Below are 19,619 nucleotides of genomic sequence, written 5' to 3'. Positions count from 1 at the left end.
AGGAGAGGTCTGATTAGCCTAGCTTTATCCCCGTCTGGGCCAGATGGTGCGAAAGGCTTACCTGCGGCCCTCTTTAAGCCTCGTTCCGGCCATGCTTTGGACATCACATCCTATTCAGAGCAGAAGACGGAGCGTTTTGCACACGAGGACCATCTATCGTGGAGTTTGGGTGAGTTACAGTCTCCACAGGGCCACGGTGGACCTTTATATTCTGCTAATATTTAATTACATCTGCTGGATGTTTAGTTTAGCTGTAAATATGGCAGCAAATCTCAATATAATTAGCGTACTAGTGGAAAGTGCTCAGGTGGGATTTGATACTCAGCAATTATTGTTATTGCTCAGTAAATTGTGTCCATATTATGCATAATTACAGAAGTTACACCATGCATAATATTATCTTTTGGTGAAAACTGCCTGTTTGCTTGGAGATGATGGGTTATTCTGATTTTTAGAAATGATAGGGGTTGTTTTATATTAACAATTTACATAATAACATATATTATATTATATTATATTATATTATATTATATTATATTATATTATATTATATTATATTATATTATATTATATTATATTATATTATATTAAAACAGTCATAATCATTCTGTAAATTATGAAAAATATACCAGTTAAATTATGGTAATATAATCAATATGTCTGATTATTTTTGTAAAAAGCAACAACATTGCTCATGAGTGCAACAACTTACATAAAAAACGGAGTAAATTTAATGACCTTTTTTGTTTTCAGTAAATCTAGCATATGCATGTTTAAATAAATCAATTTAATAATCATAATAATACTCATAATAAAACTTCTACATTGCATTATTTGTCCAAAAAGTGTCCCAGAAATAAAAGGATTTGGACACTTATAATAAATAAAGGTGTATTGTTGTATTTGATAATCCATCTTCTTTGTTTGACAGATGTGTTGTTGGTTAGTGTGTTGGACTCAGATGTGTGTTGCGAAGATGACTGTGAGAAGCTCGTCAGTGGCGGCGCTGCTGCTGCTCTCAGTGCATCTCCTGCATGCGTCTGCTCTTCCTGCTGCGTCTTCATATGAGTTCAACGCCTACAGGATGCAGCACTACAACCTACATCAACACAAACATGGTAACACAACAACAAAGAAAACCACAACCACTCAAAAACCAACATCCGGCCATCATTTCTCACACTCATATCCTTTCAGACAGTTTATCGCCAAGCACAGGGGCAGATTTAGTGATTTGGAGGCCCTACAAAATTTTAGGCCTTAAAGTCCCAAAATGCACCTTTAAAATTTAATTTATTTGTTTAATTTGCAGTTTGTCTCTCATCACTCATCTCCTCTTCTACATTTTATCTTAATGCAAAATAATAATACCATATAAAGGATATCTTGTGAAACTTTTAAATGATTTGTTTTCTTAAAATGAATTCACAAGTAAAAATGATACACTATTTCATCTTTAAAACTAAATATTTACTTGATTTGACTGCTGGACTACTTCATGATTAGGAATGGGGGGTGCATTTGATTAAACAAAAGATGTATATACAATATCTGACAAAAGTCTTGTTGTCAAACACAGTTGTAAAAGCAACAAATAATAACATGACTTCTAGTTGGTCTTTTGGTAAAGTGGCAGAAGGTTTTTCTGATGAATCATCTGTTGAACTGCATCCCGATCATCACAAATACTGCAGAAGACCTACTGGAACCTGCATGGACCCAAGATTCTAACAGAAGTCTGTCAAGTTTGGTAAAGGAAAAATCGTGGTTTGGAGTCACATTCAGTATAGGTCGAGTGCAGAGAGATCTGCAGAGTGGATGGCAACATCAACAGCCTGAGGTATCAAGACATTTGTGCTGCCCATTACATCACAAAAAACAGGAGAAGGCAAACTCTTCAGCAGGATAGTGCTCCTTCTCATACTTCAGCCTCCACATCAAAGTTCCTGAAAGCAAAGAAGGTCAAGGTGCTCCAGGATTGGCCAGCCCAATCACTAGACATGAACATTATTGAGCTTGTATGGGGTAAGATGAAAGAGAAGGCATTAAAGATGAATCCAAAGAATCTCAATAAACTCTGGGAGTCCTGCAAGAATGCTGTCTTTGCCATTCCAGATGACTTTATTAATAAGTCCATCAAGCTCATGGGAGTCATACACAATATTAATTCTTTTTCCCCTGCACTATGACTTTATATTTTACACTTTACATTATTTCTGTTAAGTGATAGACTTTTGTCTAAGCAAATTCAGACCTGTCCTAATAAAATAATTAAAAATCAAGACATGATTATATTTTGTTTTCGTAAAATCCGCCCCTGACCAAACATGCATATGAAAAAAATACTTTTTAAAGGGACATTTCACCCAAAATGGTTCATCCTCAAGTTATCCTAGACCTTTTTGAGGTCTTTTAGAGTGAACTGTGTGGCGAATGGGTGAATTGACGGAATTAGTAGAGAAAGGAGAAGCTTTTTATTAATTATCATACTTGGTGTTCACAGTCCTTAAAGAGACAGTTCACCCCTAAATTAAAAATGTATTCACCATTTACTCACACAAGTTGTTCCAATCTTGCACGGTTTATTATTATCTGCTGGATGCAAAAGACTATATTTTAAAGAATGTTGTTAATCATAAACCTGATGGTCCCTGTTAACTTTCACAGATGGGAAAAATACAATGGAAGTCAATGGGGACAAACAACACTTTGGTAACCAACATTCTTTAAAATATCTTCTTTTGTGTTCAGCAGAAAAAAAGAAACACACAGGAACTTGAGGGTGAGTAGGCTAAATGGTGTTTTATTTTTGGGTGAACTTTCTCTTTAAAGCACAGTCTTTTTTATTGTAGGCCTGAATGTGCAGAGGTGATATTGCGATTTACACCTTCAGCTTCACCCATCAGGCTGTCGTGGCGCTATTGTGGTGGCGGAGGCAAGATCGGCAGCAGACACGAGTTTGACCCGCCGCTGTGTGATCATGAAGCTACTCGATTTTTCCACAGAGAGATTCCTGGAGGCCAAAAAACAGAACGCAGCAGCAGTTTTGATCCTGCTACCTCAAAATCTCTCGTCTGTACAAGAGGAGACAGTGCAGGTCATTCACTTCACACTTGCACACTAATACTCTTGATATGTACAGCAGTGGCCAAAACCATTAGAACATAATTAAGAGGTTTCAAATATTTCTGTTGAGTTGGCCATTTCATTTTCATTTATTTATTTTTTCAGCTTAGTCCCTTTATTAATTCGGGGTCACCACAGCGGAATGAACTGCCAACTTATCCAGCATGTTCCCTTCTAGCCGCAACCCATCAGAGGCAAAATGGCTATTTTAGTATCTATTAAAATGAATGAAGTATCTAGAAAGTCATTATTGTGCTTTATAAACCATTTAATAAAGCCATCCAGCAAACATATAATTTTGAATAAAAATAAAAAGTTGTTATTAATTACCCTTATGCAAGGAACATAATCAGGTTAAGATTGTACATGTAAATGCACTTATAGGTTACTATAGGCTACTTTGAGATCATTGAATGGAGCACATTACATTATATCACCCCAATACCCCAAACTGATTAGCTAAAGGTCAGTAAATGATTTTTTCCAACCGTCTGTAGGGCTTCATGGTGGCTGAAGCTCAGATCCTGCAGGAGGAGACCATCTTGCCGGTGTATGTTGTCCCTGAGGATGAGCAGCTTCTCTGTATGTATGAAGAAGTCAATCAGGCTGTGGCATCCAAGTCTGCTTCTGTGCTGGTGAGAGGTGAGAGCTCAAACATACAAACAAAAAAATAAATAAATACATAAATTGATGTTTTTTTTTATGCTTTAGTGTAAATGCTGCAGCCACTCAATTTGAATGTGAATTTTTTGATTATGTATGATATATTGAGCAATATATGGTTAAAAGAAGATGACAATGTTATTTTTTTCTTATTCTGAATAACAATTAATGGATATTATGCATTTGTACTAATATTTTATATAATACGTACACCTATTTAAAAAAAAGAATATTGTGGCCTCATGGAAAGACTTTTAAATAATAATTAACTGTCTTTTTAAATGTTCCCAATATTTTTATGTCAGCAGGATGTTTTTAATCCTTTGAAATACAATACAATTTAGATCACTTATTATTTTTTTATATTTTAATAAGCACAGGTCAGAGTAAGTATGTTGTTTAATTTTTAGATAAACATATCTGTTATTTTGATTGATAATTTTTTCATTCTTTCACCAATAATCTGACACTGTATTTTCACATTGTAAAACATCAAAGCAAACACTTTACTTGCATTTAATAGGCTTTTATTTGTGTAGAAAAAAACGTTTGTGCTTTAATTTTATGGTGACATCTAAATTTGTTTGGCTGTTCAATTACATTTGTTGATAAATTTTTTCAACGATTTTAAAATAATAATAATTCTCAATTAGCTAACTCTGAAAATGTGTGATTATTTATAATAAAACATACAAGATAACAGAAAAAGTAATCTTACACGATTCATTTATTTTCAAGTGAACATTAAAATCTACTTGTGTTTTAGTGTATCATAAAGAGAATTATCTTTAAAATTGCTTGTAAATGTCGCAAATAATGAGGTTCACACTGAACTAAAGTATTGCAGTAGAAGGACTGAAACACATCAGTCCTTTTTTCTTAAACACATCACAATAATCAGTATGACTGCAGTATATGCAACTTTAATAAATAAATAAAAATAAACTAATTAATTACACATTTTTATTGAAAGGAGGATGTAATGTAAAAAATGTAATGTGTAATGTGTATTTATATAGCGCATTTATTGTGTATGGCCATACACCCAAAGCGCTTCACAATCATGAGGGGGGGTCTCTCCACACCACCACCAGTGTGCAGCATCCACTTGGATGATGCGACGGCAGCCACAGGACAACGGCGCCAGTGCGCTCACTACACACCAGCTATTGGTGGAGTGGAGAGACAGTGATAGAGCCAATTCGGTGGAAGGGGATGATTGGGAGGCCATGATCTTAAGGGCCGATAGAGGGACTTTGGCCAGGACACCGGGGTTACACCCCTGCTCTTTCACGAGAAGTGCCATGGGATTTTTAATGACCACAGAGAGTCAGGACCTCGGTTTAACGTCTCATCCGAAAGACGGCGCCCAGTGACAGTATAGTGTCCCCTTCACTTTTACTGGGGCATTAGGACTCACACAAACCACAGGTTGAGCGCCCCCTGCTGGCCTCACTAACACCACTTCCAACAGCAACCTAGTGTTCCCTAGTGGTCTCCCATCCAGGTACTGACCAGGCTCAGCCCTGCTTAGCTTCAGTGAGTAACCGGTCTTGGGCTGCAGGGTGACATGGCTGATTTGGCCAATCAAGGATAACCCCTTGAGATGCAATTTCAAGTTTTCAAAGGGGTCTCAAATAAATAAATAAATAAATAAATAAATAAATAAATAAATAAATAAATAAATAAATAAATAAATAAATATTTTTAATTAATTAACTAAATAAATAAACAATAAGCAAATTAACAAGCAAATAAGCAAGTAAATACATAAATTTGTAATTAAGTACACAAACAAGCAAGTAAACAAGCAAGTAAGTAGGTGACACAGTGGCGCAGTAGGTAGTGCTGTCGCCTCCCAGCAAGAAGGTCGCTGGTTCGAACCTCGGCTTGGCTTGGCTCAGTTGGTGTTTCTGTATATAAGTTTGCATGTTCTCCCTGCGTTCGCGTGGGTTTCCTCCGGGTGCTCCGGTTTCCCCCACAGTCCAAAGACATGCGGTACAGGTGAATTGGGTAGGCTAAATTGTCCGTAGTGTATGAGTGTGTGTATGAATGAGTGTGTGGATGTTTCCCAGAGATAGGTTGTTGCTGGGAGGCCATCTGCTGCGTAAAAACGTGCTGGATTAGTTGGCGGTTCATTCCGCTGTGGTGACCCCAGATAAATAAAGGGACTAAGCTGACAAGAAAATGAATGAATGAACATGCAAGCAATAAAATAAATAAATAAATAAGTAAATAAACAAATAAAAAACAGAAAGAAATATGCAAGCAAGTAAGTAAAAATAAATAAATAAATAATTAAATAAATAAATAGGTAAGCAAGCAAGTAAATAAACACACATATTTGTAATTAAGTAAACAAGCAAGCAAATAAATAAATAAATAAACATGTAAGCAAGTTAACAAGTAAATAAATAAATACAGAAACACATAAATCTGTAATTAAGTAAACAAGCAAGCAAATACATATATCAATAAATAAATAAATAAATAAATAAATAAATAAATGAATGAATGAATGAATGAATGAATAAATAAATAAATAATCATGTAATCAAGTAAGCAAGCAAGTAAATAAATAAATACAGAAATACTTAACTATGTAATTAATTAAACAAGCAAATAAATAAATAAATAAATAAATAAATAAATAAATAAATAAACAAACAAATAAATAAACTACGTAATTCACAAATGCATAAATATTAAACAAATACCATTGAAGCATTTTATAAAGCAAAGTAAATATTTGTATTACTCTGATTTTTTAAACTCACAAATTCAAACGTTATTTTTTTTGTTTTTCAGTTCTCCGTAGTATGATCACATCCACTGCCTTCCAAATATTAGTGAGCAATAATTCCCCCATCAAGCCCATTACTGACACCAGCATCATTACTTTAGAGGTGAGAATGACAGCAGGCCACACACAGAAACTCTACCCTGTTCCCTGCAACATTATAGTGTTCAGTTATAATTGTACCTGTCCGTCAAGTCCTTTTATTGCTTCACTTTAAGGGAGTACTTCCTGGAGCTGGAGAAGACCCACCCACTATTGTAATTACAGCCCATTTTGACACGTTCGGTCTTGCTCCTGTAAGTGATACACACACTCACACACAAACAGATCAACTCGACTGAAGGGACCTTTTTCATAAATGCTTAATCATTTTTTTTGGTCACATAATAATAAATCACACTCCCTTCAAACCCGATTCAGAATGATTAATGCATGTTGTCAGTTGGTTCACTTGCTGTGTGAACTGCCCTTTTCAAACACTTTGGTCTGAAATTAATATATTTATATAACCGGCCTCTCAAAGTTACACCAATTAAAATATGTACTGAATTTAGTGTTGGGGATTCACTTTACACTATCAAAACTTAAAATAAAAAGGTTTTATTAGTGTAGATTTACAAACAAATGATTCTTATGATTCAGTTCTTTTCAGTGAATCAAATGCATTCAGCTGAACCAGTTTTATGACCTAAAATGACTCCCTTTTTTTTGTGGTAAATCAAAAACATAAAGCTCTGCCATTATAGTCTGATTCCTAAATAAACAACCAGTTAAAATATGTATTTAATTTAGTGTTGGGGATTCATTTTGAGCAATCAAAACTTAAAAAAAAAAAAAGTTATCAGTGTGGATTTACAAACAAATGGTTCTAATGATTCAGTTCTTTTCAGTGAACCAAATGTATTCAGCTGAACCAGTTTTATGACCTAAGAATGACTTCTTGTTCCTTTGTAGTGAATCAAAAACATACAGCTCTGCCATTATAGGGCTTTATTTTAATGATATAGGCGCAAAGTCTAAAGTGCAGGGCGCTAAAGCATTAAGGGCGTGTCCGAATCCACTTTTGCTACTTTAAGGATGGAAAAATACACTCTGCGCAGCGGCACATGGTCTAACAGGGTTGTGCTTATTCCATTAATGAGTTATGGGTGTGTTTTGAGAATAAACCAATCAGAGTCCAATCTCCCATTCCCTTTAAGAGTCAGTTGTGTTGCGCCATGGAGCATTTGTTATTTACATGGCAGACTTTGTAAGTAGAAAAACTGAACACTTCACTAGCGAGAAAACAGTTAAACAGAGCATCTGCAGCGCAAGGATAAAGAATGAGCCTCCTCCAATCAACCTCTTTACTTTCTCTTTCTTTCTTTCTTTTCTTTCTTTCTTTCTTTCTTTTTTTTCTTTCTTTCTTTCTTTCTTTCTTGAATAAGGAAACAGTGTTGTACACTCTATATTTAATTCAAATCTTTGTTTTGCATTTATAATAGTGTTAAAATGATTCCCAAGCCTATGGATATTATGAACTGTTTTTTTTTTTTTTGTGAATCAAATCTGCAAAGAATAAATGACTCGTATAAGAAAGTTCTTTGTAAAGGATCAAAACAGCATCAGTTGAACTGATTCTCAAATGGGTGAACATTATCAGATCAGTGAATCAAACCTCCAAAGTGTTACCAGTTTATTCTGGTTGCCAAATGACTCATATGAATCAGAAGCAAAACTCTAAACCATACAGCTCTACAAGTGTACTTAGAATGCTGAATAAATGAGTCTTATGTTTTTGGGTCCTTTTAAGTAAACTAAGTCTAGTCTGACCATTTCCATAAGTCTGTTCTTTTTAATGAATCAAACCATCTTGTTTAACAAGTATAGTATAATTGTTTTTCAATCTAATAAATATTATTACACTAACATTTTTTACTGAATCAAGCCTGCAAATTGTTATCAGGGTCATCTGACTCCCAAACGAATCACTCATACAAGCCTTTTTTTTTGTAGTGAGTCAAAATTATACCGGTCTAACAGTATAATTCCTGTATGAATAAATCTTAAAAATCATTTCATGTTAGTGTATCAAAATCAAATCAAATACTCACAATTAGATATCTTAGAATTCTTTTTCAGGGAAATAAATCTGCATCTTTATCTTAAATCTGTTTTCTGGATCTAATATATTAATTATCTAATATATAATTTCTAAATTAATGACTCTCATGAACCTGTTCTTATCACTGAATCAAAAGCACTTTCAGTTAACTGTAATGTTAAATATCTCTAAAAATGAACATAAACACAACCTCTAAGGCAGTGATTCCCAACAGTGTTCCCGAAGGCACACCGACAGTACACATTTTCAACCTCTTCCTAATCAAACACACCTGAATCAACTCATCAGAACATTGGAAGAGACTCCAAAACCAGAAAGCTACAGGTCAGAGACATCCAAAATATGTACTATTGGTGTGCCTCTGGAAAACACTGCTTGAAGGAACTGAATAGAATTAAATTGTGAAATGTTCAATGCCATATTTGGTTAACGACCTGTACCTTTGCTTAATGTACATGTAATGATGCTGTCGTAATCTTGCGATCACAGTTAAGCTTTTAATTATTCCTGTGTTTTACAGGTTCACATGTTAAAATGTTCCCACTGGTAATCATGTTTTACAGTTACCATCTGGCAAATTGTACAATGAAAACAATGAACTTGGTTTGGAGATTCTTCAGCTATTTTCCCTGTAGCCGACCGTGTTTTGACATGGTAAATGTGTTTTAGTGGCTGGCGTATGGTGCAGACTCTAATGGCAGCGGTGTCGCTATTCTTCTCGAGTTGGTTCGACTCTTTCATCGTCTCAACAGTAATCCACGAAGCCAGGCTCCGTCAGTATTTATATATTTACCTAAAGTTTTTGTTAGGAAAATTATTTAGTTAATTGCCATCATGATCACAATAGCTTGATGATATATAGATCAACTGATTCTTGTTCATCCTTTTTCTATTACTGTGTTTTGCATCGCATCTTTTAGATACCATCTTTTATTCTCCTTGACTGGTGGTGGGAAATATAACTTTCTTGGGACTAAGCATTGGTTGGAGGAAAACATGGACCATGCAGGTATGTAAACTATTGCCAAAGTATACCTTGAAATCAGAATTTACAGTGCTTATTCTGCTAGTGCAATCCGTGCGTAGTATAAGGAGTCGGGTGACAATAGAGGTGAAGGTCCAAACGCAGTCTAATTTCAGCTTGGTCAGGCAGGCAATGGTCAAACAGGAACAAACAGAAGCATGCTGGTAATCTAAAAGAATAGTCCGGGTCACAGGCAAAGAGATCAGTTCTATACAACATGAAATAGTTAACAGGGCGAGGGTCAGAAAACCGGGCAAGGCAAGACCAGGCCCGGCGCCAGGATGTCATAACTGAGGGGGCATTTTAAAGGACACATGCCTATAAATGCCTATAAAGATGATCGGCTTGCAAAGTTTACAGTGCTGTAAAGGAAATAGGCCTATATAGTGCATGAGTAAGAGGATTTTTATTTTCATAATATACAATATCTAAATTTGTGTTCTGAAGGTTGGAATGACGGGAGTGTTTAATGACAGAAAAACTTTCCTTAAAGATCTAATCCTTTATTATAACTGAGGGGCATAAATTATCTCTGAGAGGGCAATGCCCCCTTTTGCCCCCCTGTAGCGCCGGGTCTGGGCAAGGCAATGATATGCTTTGTAATGCTACTGGAAATAAATAGGGATGGCTGACCTGAAACTGACGTTTCGACACAGTTTTGAGATCCCAAAGCGCAAGGGTTTCGAAACACTGCACCTAAGCATGATTCGAAACACCCAGGTCACGTGACTAAAGTGTTTCGAAACACCTGGTCATGTGACTAAAGCGATTCAAAGCATTTCAGAAGTGTTTCAAAACCTGGAGAATCTGCATTTGACTGACAGGGTCAGTAATAAGCATGTGTCTCCTATGGCCTAGTGCAGGGGTTCCCAATCTTTTGAGCCTGCGACCCCAAAAATGACAATGCCAGTGACTTGTGACCCCCAATATCCTGTGAGGTGGTTATAAATACAGAAACCTTGCATGCAATGGCGCACACACTCCAATAGACCCAAGTCTATTCTTCGTTTAATTTTTTTTAATGTATGTCAGTGCTGTAAATAGGCCAGAAAGTTTAACCTGGTGCCATAAAATCAATCTGCTGCATCTGACGCTATTGCTGTGTCTTTAATATTATGTAATTACCCCAGGGGTCGCAATCCAATAGAACTAGTAACTATAAGCTACTATAGTAGCCATATTGCATGCAACTATAAACAACAATTTTTTTCTCTTCAGTAAAAAATGGTAATTCTAGTGGTTAATTGAAAATAAATTGATTTTTGGAAATCACCAGGCGACCCCTCTTCATTATAGCGCGACCCCTAGGGGGGTCCCGACCCCCACTTTGGGAACCAATGGCCTAGTGGACCGTGTGTGCGAACGTTGCTACTATGCTTCAAATGACTTTTGAGTTTGAATCCCGACTTGTACAAATACTCCAAAATCATGATATTATGTATTTTAATCATGTTGTTTTATGGTGTAGTCTAGATAGGATACAGCTGCTGATATCCATCATTTTACCATAATTTTTGTAACACTGTAAAACAATAATTAATATTTTTACAGTACTGTGATCGTTGGGTTTAGGTTATGGGTAGACGTTAATAAAATACACTGGGAAATTTAATTAATAATATAAATAATTCTTGTTAACTTCAGGCCACAACCGTGTCTGATCTAGCAACAACCCTGTTTTATGATCAAAACAAGACACATTTATCAACAAAGTGTTTATTCGGATGTCAGACCATTGTTGAAACAAAACGATACAAGAACAAAGCATTTCAAACTGATATCAACGCATTTCAAAATAGCTATATCAGCCTGAACTCGAACCCACTATCCATGCATGGTAGTCAGGAACCCTTACTGCTCCACTAAATCACTCGAAGGTTCAATTCTACAAAGTGGGTTTTAATATCTCAATTTGTTCAACTATTCTTTGCTGAAGCTTTTCGAGTGCAATACATAAAAAAATTACCACTAAGTGTCACTGTAGAGTGGGGTTTTGAAGCGTGAGAATGTGAGGTGTATAAATAGTCAAAGTAATGAGTCAATCTTGAGCTTCAGGTGTGTGTGTGTGTGTGTCAGTGTCAAAGGCCATACTCACACTAGGTACAGTTGCCTCGAACCGGGCCAAAGCACACTTGTCCCCCTCCCGCCTTCCCCGACGGCCCGCACTCACACCACAATCGAGCCTCTGCACGCTTACGTCATCGCTGCTGAGCTGTTCAGTGAGAAGCGCTCTCACTCAGCACAGTGGAGATTTCTCTAGTTATATCGTTTCAGTCGTTTGATATGCAATGACATGCAGTCAAATATTTCGCCAAACAGTCCTTAGGGATGCGGTGACACGCAGACAGATATTTCGCCAAACAGATCCGCCACTTTTGGCGCTTATAAACAATCATAAAGCCCTCGTGCTGCAGGAATGAGGAGGTTTGCTGAAGGCGCGCAGCTGTCGTGCAGTGAGGGGTTTGCGTCTTTAATAAACTACGGCAGTTTGCGTTCACTGAACAGTACGATTGATTAATAAATCCATATGAAACAATCCCTTAAAAGTCACGTCTCGCTTTCAGTTTCGGGCTGAAAGTACCGCGCCAAAGCCCAAGTGAACCGCGCTCAGGCCCACCTCTTCCAACCGGGCCAGGGCCGGCCAAGGGAACCGCGCTTGAGCCCGATTCAGCACACTCACACTTCTCAGACGATTCGGGAAACGGGCCTGGGCACGGTACGGATGGCATAGTGTGAGTAGGCCCTAAATGATTGTCACCTGTGGCAGGAGTGGTGAGTGCAAGATTTCTGGAAGTTGTAGTTCATATTGTGGCAGAATTTTGTAGTCCGGGGGATAATGCATTTATTTTAATGATCTTCAAAGCCTACCTTGCTGGTGATCGGGTCGTCATGTAAGTTAATCTTTTAGAAAACAAAGCTTGTTTTGGTGATCTCCAATCAAAGTCTGACCATTTGCTTGCATGTTTGGAGTGGTGGTTCTTCTCTGTTGATGTCAGCTTGACAGCCACAATATTCTAAACCACACCCCTCTTACTGTTAGTTTGGTATGAGGGAGTGATGCACAAAAAGAAAGCCCTGCCCCTTACTCTAAATTCCATTTCGATTGGAAGTACATGAACATACTGAAGTCTTAGCAATGTACGGTTCACTTTAACATCAAAATAATTTTTTAATAAATAATTAGGTTTTACATTCTGTTTTGATACAACTCTTCCAGAATCCAGTCTTTTGCATGACAATGTGGAGTTTGTTATCTGTCTTGACTCTCTTGGCACGGGGGATGAGATTTTCCTGCATGTTTCGCGGCCACCTAAGCCTGGCACGCCTCAGTACAGCTTTATTCAGCAACTGGAGCAGGTATGGTTGAATTATGCATGAAGTCAGAGTCGATGTTTAATGGCCGTTGTAAATTGACCCTCTTTTCCTTGTTTTCAGATAATCTCTGCCAGGTTCCCCTGGGTAAGATTTGGAACGGTTCATAAGAAGATCAACTTGCAGGAGACCAATGTGGCTTGGGAGCATGAGCGTTATGGCATGAAACGTATCCCAGGATTCACTCTGTCACACATCGAGAACCCTAAATCAGAGCTTAGAGGATCTATCCTTGACACCATGTGAGAAAAAAAGCTGAAGAAACCAAAGCTTTCTGAAGTCCTCACTCTATCTCTCTCTCTCTCTCTCTCTCTCTCTCTCTCTCTCTCTCTCACACACACACACACACACACACACACAAACACAAAGTGAACTTTTCACCCACCATTAGGGCCGCATTTTCACCTGTTCTTAATAATCCAATCAAGTGGTTAGCCTGGTAAAATGTTGATAAGCTCAAAATGTTTTAGGCATCAGGTTTTATACCAGTATTTAAAGTTGCAGTATGTTTGGTTGACTCCTTTTTCCTTTTTAGTGAAACAAAAAAAAATCAGCTCTGCCATTACAGTCTGATTCCTACACAAATGACTATCATTCCTCACTTCTTTTAACCATAAAGCATTGTTTATGTAGTCCGATTCCCAGATAATGACTTTGAGAATGAGAATAAGCATACTGAACAACCAGTCCTAATCGAAGTGAATCTAAACCAAGTGAAATATAAGTTCTTTTAATTTAACTTAATCCATGGAGCATTTCTAAATGAATAAATCTTATGAACTTGTTGTTTTCATTGAATCAAAAGCACTTTCAGATAATAATCAAACACTTTCTGTAATATTAAATATCTTTTAAAATGAACATAAACACTACCTTCTAAGGCAGTATTTCCCAACCTTGTTTCTGAAGACACAACAACGGTACACATTTTTAACCTCTTCCTAATCAAACATACTTAAATCAACTCAACAGAACATTAGAAGAGACTCAAAAACCTGAAACGAATGGATCAGATAAGGGAGACATCCAAAATATGTATTGTGGGTGTGCCTACAGGAACAGGGTTGGGAAACACTGCTATAAGGAACTGAATAGAATTAAAATGTGAATTGTTTGATGCTGTATTCCATTATTTTTGGTAAAAAGGCCTGTACCTGTGATCAATGTTCATGTAATGATGATGTTGTAATCTTGTGATCATAGTTAAGCAAAAAGTGAAGGTGAAGGTTTTATACCTGCATTTAAAGGTGCAGTATGTATGTTTGACACCCTGTGGTTGAACTAGGTATTGCAGTCCAAATTCAAAATGGTGTAGAGGATTTTTTTTTTACTTTCCAGAACCCCTCCCCGCTTTTCACTTTATGAACCCCCCACCTCCGCGGCTGAACAAATAATTTAGGTTGTTTTTGCAAATATATCATTGGCATCTATTTGGATACCTGGTGCCATTCATTCATTCATTCATTTTCTTGTCGGCTTAGTCCCTTTATTAATCCGGGGTCGCCACAGCGGAATGAACCGCCAACTTATCCAGCAAGTTTTTACACAGCGGATGCCCTTCCAGCCGCAACCCATCTCTGGGAAACATCCACACACACACACTCATACACTACGGACAATTTAGCCTGCCCAATTCACCTGTACCGCATGTCTTTGGACTGTGGGGGAAACCTGAGCACCCAGTGGAAACCCACGCGAAGGCAGGAAAAACATGCAAACTCCACACAGAAACGCCAACTGAGCCGAGGTTTGAACCAGTGACCTTCTTGCTGTGAGGCGACAGCACTACCTACTGTGCCACTGCCTCGCCCCTGGTGCCATTCAATAATATCTTTTTCAGGACTTTCATTCTTCAAGTTTCCTATCCAATGTCTGTCATACCAGTCATTTCAGGAACCATTTTAGACTGATGGACTGTTTTTCTTGTATATTCAGTGCACAAGTGGACATGAGGAAACTCAAGCGGAACACAGTTATTGTTGCTGAGTCCTTGGCAAGATTCATGTACAATCTTTCAGACAAGGTGAGGAAAAGAGTGTGTCGTCACATTAAAATGTTCACGCCAACCTTGAAACGCTCCCAAACAACTCTGAGTTTGTTTCCACTTTTCATTATTAATGTACACTTAATATCTTTTTTTTGCTCTAGGGCTCTGCTAAGGACATGCAGGTTTTCAAGGGCAGTTTGGTAATTTGTTTTTCTTGCCCATTTTGTTCATTTATTAGCCTACATCAGGTTGAAACCTTGCAAAAAGGAAGTGGTTGAGTTGGCATGCTCAACAAAGCTGCATTTATTTGATCATAAACACAGTAAAAACAGAGTAAAAGATGATACAGTAAAAATGACTATTAAATAATAGTAATTGATATTTTACTTAATAAATTAATCAGACTTGTTATCAGTTGCTGTTGCTGTAATAATGAATGAATGGTTTGTTCTTCAGGAGTCATACTTTAAATGATGATTAGCAGTAGATGAGTTGGCATAAATTAATGCATATTATTGCACCCACACTGTAAAATTAACAAAACATTATGTTTATATATTGTGATATATTACAGTTTAAGCTGTGTTTCTGTTTAATTATCATAAAAGTTGTAATATATTCTTTATTGGGATATCTGAATTTTAAGCATTATGAGTCAAACTTCAGTGCCATCCTTTCATGTACTGACATAATACTAAAGAAAAATATTTTCTTATTTCAATCAACCTTGAACACACATTATTTTTGTACCTTTATGATGTCTTCTGTAACTTTAGAATAAATTTACTGTAAACTTTTTATGATTTAATACATCATTGCTGAAGTATTATTTTCTTGAAAGCAACAACAACAAAGTAAACTTGAAATATAGTTAACTGTGCAAACTTGTGTGTTATGTAGGATATTCAAGACAGCCGTTTGTCTGCACTGATGACCATGTTGACGTCAGTTCCCCGAGCTGTTCAACTTCTAGACAGAGAACCAGAACACACACTCTTGATCAACAGCCTGGAGCAGGAGTTCAAACATTATCTAAAGCAGGTCCACAAACACACGTTTCACCAGGACCGAAGGTACACACACACACACACACACACACACACACACACACACACACACACACACACACACACACACACACACACACACACACACACACACACACACACAGCATTTCACCTCATCAATGGCCTGAAGCTAGGATTCAGAAGACTTCTGTAGCAGGTTTACAGAGTTGCAGACACGCATACATTCACTGACAGAACTCATTTTTTAAAAACTTGCCTGTGGCAAAAGTTCAAACAATGTTTACTGACACTTTCAAAACACCACACAAAAACAGAAACAGACATGTTAAACTTGTTTTGTCTGGTTTTTATAGAGACCCTGAAATCACTTTCTTCGATCAAATGAAGCAACCAATGATGATGTACAGGTGAGTAAGCCTTCTGATTGATTGTTTTAGGGTGCTTTCACACCTGCCTAAAGCTGTGTTCCCACTGGACTTTTCTCTATATAGACTTCCATTTTATGCACTTGAATACATCAGACTGGAAATGTAAGCTCGTACGACTCGTTTCGCAGTTCGCTGCATTGCAAAGTTCAAGCTTGGTGAACTCTGACCAGCGAAATTGCATTACATGATTGCGTGAGACTAATTGAAGATCAAAACATGACCTCTCTGGGCAGAAATATGGACCAATCGCTCGCTTTTTTAAATGTCTAATCATTTTGTTTAATCCCGCTCCTTTTCACAGCGCCATACTACAGAATTTTGCAAGTTCAAATTCTAGTGTGACTGCAGCTTTAATTAGTTTGGTTGAATCGCACTAGAGTTCGTTTTCCCTCTTGGTGCGGTTTGTTTGGGCAGGTGTGAATGTAGAAATCGCACTCAAGTGCACACCAAAAATGGACCAAAAAAAGCATACGAGACCTCCTTAAAGAGGTGGTCTCTGTATGCTTACAAATGAACCCTGGAGTGGTTTGATTGTGGCGAGAACATGATCCGAACCAAAACAGACCCAACCGCAAACAAGTACTGTGTCTTTTTGGACTAATCCAGCTTCCTTAGTCTGATGCGCCGTGCATTATGGAATGTGGAGGAAAAATATTTGTTTACAGTGCTTTACCAACAATCTTAAACTACAATATATATAGTTTGTCTAAAGTGATGTATACAAACTATATGGTATTCTATGACCAGGGATGCAATCAGCCAGCACATTTGCCTCTCTATAGTAAAAAGCAACATTTTGTGTCTGAAGGTTTGTTTATTTGCGGGACTTTAATTAGCATTTTCCCGCACGTTAATTCTGACCAGTCGAAAAGCAGTTTAAAAAATACATTCAATAACATCTTGCCAATGAGTGATGTGAATTTTTTGAAAAGAACCAAAATCTGCATTTTGGTTCTTTTCAACTAAAATAAACCGAACTACAGATGTAAAGTACCCAACTCTCTTTCAAACAGCATTAAGTATTCTTTCAAGTAACATGTTAAATTTACAAATTAAATGTCCCTCGAAGTGTTGTGAAATGTGCAATTTATATTCGATGTTTGTTGTAATCTCAACTGAAAATGAGACATAGAGTAGCTCCTCCCCTTTAAAAAAAACAGCCAATGGCGTTTAGCTTTCATCACAGCTCTCTCAGTAAGAGTGGTTGAGCTCAAGCGCATCATAAGAAATACAAATGAGAGATGTCTTGAAGGGGGTGGGGCATGTCAGATACTAGAGAGCATTTGATTGGTCAAGATATGATGAGAAACTGAAATACGAGGTAATGTAAACAAAAGATCCATTTAAAGGTGGAAGTGACAAACTGGCTTTGCATGTTTATATCGGTTTTATTTCTTCTAAATGCAGATTTTTGTTACTGTTTTGGAGCATACCAGCTTATAGATATCCTTAAAACTAACAGACTGATGTCTACATCTAAACATTTTGTTTAAAAAGTATATTTAACTACTGACATTTGGTCATTTTTATTTATTTTTAAAGTTGTAACCTTTTAATCACAAACGATGACTACCAGAATTTTAAAAGCTATTACCTATCTAATATTTTTACTGAATTTCCATACACTTTTTTTTTTTCAGGGTGAAGCCTGCTGCCTTTGACCTATTTTTGGGTGGTTGTATTGCTGGATACCTTGGAATAGTTTATTATGGAATCCAGGTGAGCTGTGGGTAATCTACACTTAACAGATCTCTTTTTTCGGGATACTGATAAACCTGCAAACACTGGAAGTCTGTCAATAATATGAAGTTTATACAGTTTTTTGGTTTATTTGTTAATCGTTGCTTGTTGGTTGCAGAACTTTGGGAACGTCTACACGAAACTGAAAGCATCCATGAAAGCCAAGCACCAATAAACCGGAATGAAGCAGACACATCAAAGAACCAGTGCACAGAGAAGTCTACAGCATGGCCAATGTGATGCCTGTGAGGACTGAATTCATGTGTTGAATTTAAAGAGGCTACCTTGTGTTTTGTAATTCCCTTGCAGAATCTTCTGTTTGATTTCTTTTTTTAAATTAAAGATAGTCTCTCTCTTTTAGAATCGGCTTCTTTGATCATTCTGGAATCAAATATCCTTTTGGAACTTAATGTTTACATTTTGGTCATTGGACGGAAAGAGGCTAAATTAGATGATTACCCATGCAAATCTGATATGTCAGGGGTTGAAGGAAACTCATGGATAAGTCATGAGTCACTTATGAAGGAACCTGATGCCAAGTAAGAGTGATTGGATTTGCGGCCCGTGACACTGGGTCACCTATATGTAGTGGAGTTATGGTTACTGAGCACCTATGTAACCAAACAGGACTTATGAAACTAGTAGATAAAGTTTCAAAGATTCATCAAGCTGTGTTTTGTTAAAAAGCAGGAGCTTAAATATATAAAAGCGCTTTTCAGACTGTTAGTCAAATGAAATGGCGCTTGTAAATCAAGTGAAATGTTTCACACTTGCAGTGCCAAATATGTGTGAAATGGGAAATGATGCATTGTTAAAGCTCGTGCTGTCAGGATTAGGTTCTGTTTTGGTTTCAGAGGCGATTGCACAATATACAGTAGCTTTCAGCTAAAAATGGAAAACTTTTTCATGCATTTTGACTGTTCATGCTACAGTGACATTTCAAAATACAAACTTTCTTAGTGAGTTTTTGAAGGCAATACAGTATTTTTACGTCATCGTTGGCCATATTGGAAAGCAATAATAACTGAATTCATATCTTGCTGATTACTGTTGCTGAAAATGATCAATTGTTGTCATGTTTTGGGCTGTATTAATCAGTTGTACTGAAAAATAAGTACATGTAGGGTACTAATGACGGCCAAAAGGTATAACAAATCAAGCAGAATATGCTTATTGAATTCAGTTTGTTAAAATATTTCAGCTTTCCAGTTTACTAACTCCTTCTCTATGTGATTTAGCAGGTTACATACATTTTCTGAGTTTTAGACAACTGAACAATGTATTTGCATAGATAATGTTCTTTACATCTGTGTAGCTCCATAATGGAGCTCCACAAAATCTTGACGT

General features: G+C 36.9%; 1 protein-coding gene and 1 long non-coding RNA gene across 4 annotated transcripts; one reads left to right on the top strand and one right to left on the bottom strand.

Annotated features, from left to right (window-relative positions):
• Positions 1-13: 13 nt before the first annotated feature.
• Positions 14-18,635, top strand: zgc:109965. Of its 3 annotated transcripts, none has more exons than XR_015519675.1 (16): positions 14-169; positions 932-1,118; positions 2,907-3,097; positions 3,624-3,768; positions 6,598-6,695; positions 6,808-6,885; positions 9,363-9,466; positions 9,614-10,574; positions 11,064-13,074; positions 13,153-13,331; positions 15,025-15,112; positions 15,238-15,276; positions 15,977-16,149; positions 16,458-16,511; positions 18,173-18,251; positions 18,391-18,635. XR_015519675.1 is itself a non-coding variant. In XM_087300236.1 (16 exons), the coding sequence occupies exons 1-16, from the start codon at positions 44-46 to the stop codon at positions 18,445-18,447; spliced, it is 1,728 nt and encodes a 575-aa protein (XP_087156362.1). In that variant the 5' UTR covers positions 14-43; the 3' UTR covers positions 18,448-18,635.
• On the bottom strand, positions 9,085-11,670 carry LOC147831865 (uncharacterized). Its single transcript, XR_015520112.1, has 3 exons — positions 10,409-11,670; positions 9,880-10,158; positions 9,085-9,833 (listed from the first exon to the last, which is right to left on the bottom strand). It is a non-coding gene; the product is annotated as an uncharacterized LOC147831865 (long non-coding RNA).
• Positions 18,636-19,619: the final 984 nt, after the last annotated feature.

The sequence above is a fragment of the Danio rerio genome, chromosome 21 (assembly GCF_052040795.2).
Source record: "Danio rerio strain M-AB ecotype USA chromosome 21, GRCz13ab, whole genome shotgun sequence".
NCBI lineage: Eukaryota > Metazoa > Chordata > Actinopteri > Cypriniformes > Danionidae > Danio > Danio rerio.
The sequence above is the reverse complement of the archived record's forward strand: the minus strand, read 5'-3'. Positions and strand labels throughout refer to the sequence as shown.